This window comes from Lithobates pipiens, unplaced genomic scaffold (genome assembly GCF_037356315.1).
Source record: "Lithobates pipiens isolate NorthernLeopardFrog02 unplaced genomic scaffold, aLitPip1_a1.2 Scaffold_27, whole genome shotgun sequence".
Lineage (NCBI taxonomy): Eukaryota > Metazoa > Chordata > Amphibia > Anura > Ranidae > Lithobates > Lithobates pipiens.
The window spans coordinates 65,854,132-65,857,487 of NW_027507788.1; the positions used below are offsets into that span (position 1 = coordinate 65,854,132).

The 3,356-nt window shown below is 33.1% G+C and overlaps 1 protein-coding gene across 34 annotated transcripts in view; it reads right to left on the bottom strand.

Annotated features, from left to right (window-relative positions):
- The window catches only part of LOC143933905 (uncharacterized), a 259,725-nt gene that overhangs the window by 175,375 nt on the left and 80,994 nt on the right, over positions 1–3,356 (bottom strand). For 30 of the 34 annotated variants that reach the window (XM_077457035.1, XM_077457039.1, XM_077457040.1 and 27 more), the window contains 3 exons: positions 1,991–2,092; positions 834–935; positions 281–373 (listed from right to left, as the gene is read on the bottom strand). In XM_077457035.1, coding sequence (XP_077313161.1) covers positions 281–373; positions 834–935; positions 1,991–2,092 — 297 coding nt within the window. The remainder of the gene's footprint in view (positions 1–280; positions 374–833; positions 936–1,990; positions 2,093–3,356) is intronic. The other 4 variants (XM_077457057.1, XM_077457056.1, XM_077457054.1 and 1 more) reach the window with 1 other exon arrangement.

Here is a 3,356-nt window from a genome sequence, read left to right on the forward strand (position 1 = left end):
CGGTTTAGACATTAATGGCTGTGTTTAGAGTTATTTTGAGGGGACAGCAAATTTACAAATTTACACTGTTATACATGCTGTACACTCACTACTTTTCATTGTACAAAGTGTCATTGCTTCAGTGTTGTCAGATGAAAATATATAATAAAATATGTGAGGAGTGTACTCACTTTGGTGAGATACTGTATATATATATATATATATATATATATATATATATATATATATAAAACAAAAAACATATATTGACATACAGTAAAAATAATATCTAAACATTTACCTTTATCTTCATGAGATGATCCCTTTCCAACCTTTCCATGCTCTTCATGACTGCTTTGACCATGGCTAAATCCACCACTGACATTAATTTGACCTATAAAAGAAGATATTAATATTTTACTTAAACACTAATTTCAATGATTTCTTCGCTTACCAGTAAATGAATATGGCTTGTACATAAACTTCATGCCAGTAAATAATAAAATGGGTAATTCAAGGAAGGAAAGAAGGATCCAAGCTTATGTTCTCTAGATATAAACAAATGACCTTGTGTTACCCGTTTACTGTATTTAAGATTTAATATCTCAAAGATATCATGTGGGTTAAATGAGAGTTCTTTGACCAAGAGCTTTAACACAATAACAACATTTATTGGTGAGTAGTTGAAGGTCTATCTAATACATATCCATCGCAACACTTGGCTCAAATAAATGACTAAATAATATATTGTATAATTGTGAACTTGCAATGCTAGCCAGGTGTACTGCAGCTTTTATATCAAATAAGGGATTTGATAGGGATGAACGGTAGCAGCTTTCTTAGGTTCTATATACCTTTATTCTCTTCAGATGAGTCTTTGCTTCCTCCCTGAATGTTAATGCCCACCTTTCCTTTCTTCTTTTGGTTACCATGTCCAAAACCCAGATTCAATTTTCCTGTATAAAATAATTCAGGTTTAAATAATTTATTCACCTAACAATGAATGTAACAGAATAAGTTATATGTTCGCAAATAATAAAATAGTCTGGTACATAAAACAATAGAAAAAACATATATTTTTTTAAATATTAAATAAACTGGGTCAAAATGAAAGACCAATACATAAATTGTATACTTTAAACATGTAGACATGCAATTCTAGCTAGGTCTAGCACTGATATGAATAGAAGTAGGTAATTATGAATTAAAAAAACTGGATAAGGTTGCCAGTTACTGTATCTCTGCAGGTTACTGCAAGAAACAACTATAGCTAAATACACATATGTAAAGGACAGCACTATACTTCCTTTTTTTTTTTTTTTTTATATATAATTATGCCCATAGCCTTGTAGACTTTAAAAATATATTAGAAAAAGCTAACCAGCTAAGAAGGTAATCCTAAAACCACTTGAATCCCAGACCCATTCCTTACTATACTCTTCTTGATCCCCAGAACTTTATTTTTAATTTAGGAGATATCCTTTACACCCCCATTCCTTGATTCTACCGTGGGTGTTTATGCCCAGCTTTCCTTTATTCTCATGACACCAAAACCCCCACCTAGCTTGAAATTACCTGTATACATTAGGTAAGGTTTTGATCCAAAAAGTCTGATTTCAAAAAGTTTTTTTTTTTTACATAAAAGGTAATTGGGGTTTAAAAATGAATGAGGTTTCATTCTATTTCAGTGGGTAACTGCAATAGATGAACATCAGCTCCAGGTGGAGCAAGGTGCAGTGTATTTTCCCATTGGGGTAATTCAGACAACTATACTGCATTTTAGGCTCTAGATGTAAAGGATGATACAGGATTTAATTTATTTGAAAACCCACTGTGAAATTCAGTTTCAATTGCATTAATGTAATTGATGTTTGTGCACAAAATGTTTTAAAAATAGACCACTACGTGTCATATTGTAGTGATGTAAACATGCAACGCTAGCTAGGGTTAATGCTACTTTAATATCAAAGAGGGATTTTAACCAGTAACAGCTTTCTTAAATTCTACATACCTTCATCCTCTTCAGATGAGTCCTTGTTCCCTCTCTGACTGTTAACGCCCACCTTTCCTTGCTTCTCTTGTTTACCATGTCCAAAACCCAGATTAAGTTGCCCTGTACAAAATAATTCAGGTTTATAATAATAACACTGATTTTCATAAATTCTTATCACAGAGTGTGATTTAGTGTAACAAATGAAGCTACAGGTTAGCAAACTAAACAGTAAAACAGTCTACCACATACCGTAAAGCATAGTTACATAGTTAGTAAGATTGAATAAAGACACCAGTCCATCCAGTTCAACCTGAGTGAGTGTCTACAATTGTCCCTGTCCCTGTACATTGTGTTTCCTTAAGATGCTCATCTAGTATATCATTATTTATTTAAGGTGCCCATATAGCGCCGTCAATTTACACATTGCTCCACACATACATCGCACACTCACATCGGTCCCTACCCTCAAGGAGCATATGAAACGTATGTTGTCTAAATATATGATAAACTAGGCCAAGATAGACAACTATGTCTTAAAGACTATGCTTTGAGCATGTAGACATGCAATGCTAGCCCAATCTAACGCTGATTTGATTATAATAAATAAGGTTTAGATACAGATATATATCAATATCTTATATACATTTTAAAATACTTTTTTCTTCATGTGATGGTTCATTTAATTTACCCTGCAAGTTTTTGCCTACTTTTCCTTTATCCTCATGACTGTCAAGCCCTAAGCAAAACCACCACCCAGCTTTAAAGTACCTGTATGAATTTAAAAAAGCTGAAACTGAAATGTCTAACTGCAGAAAGTTGTTTTATATAAAAGTAATAGTGATCAAAAAATGAATAGTAAAGGTTATTGCAGCAGGTCACTGTAGCGGCAGAACAATAGACAGAAGAAAACGTGGAGCTGAATGCACATTTGTAAAGCAAAGCGCTGTTTTTTTTTATACTAAATTAGATACACCTAAGATGGTGATTTTTAAACCACAGCCCTTTTCCTTCCTTTACTCTCTCTATATCTCAGAATTGTCTTTTAATCAGTAAATGTCTCAATTCTGTCCCTTATATTTTCCAGCTTTTGTAGTCTAATGTATTTTACATCCATATTAGACCATATCCAGCATGCATCTTTGCAGCAGCAAATCACTTTTATAACCAGCAAGCAATAGAGCAATATTGTTTGAGGGGAATGTAGAATAGAGCTGTGTTCTAATTTACTTATGCTAGGGTACCTGTAAAAAAGATTGATTTCCGTAATCTATTCAGGTGCAACAAAAATATGTTTTTTTCCCCTTTTGCATGCGACCACATTCATTAACCTAATGGAAATTTATCATGCAAAGTGCACAGCCAATTTGACCTTAGTAAATCAACC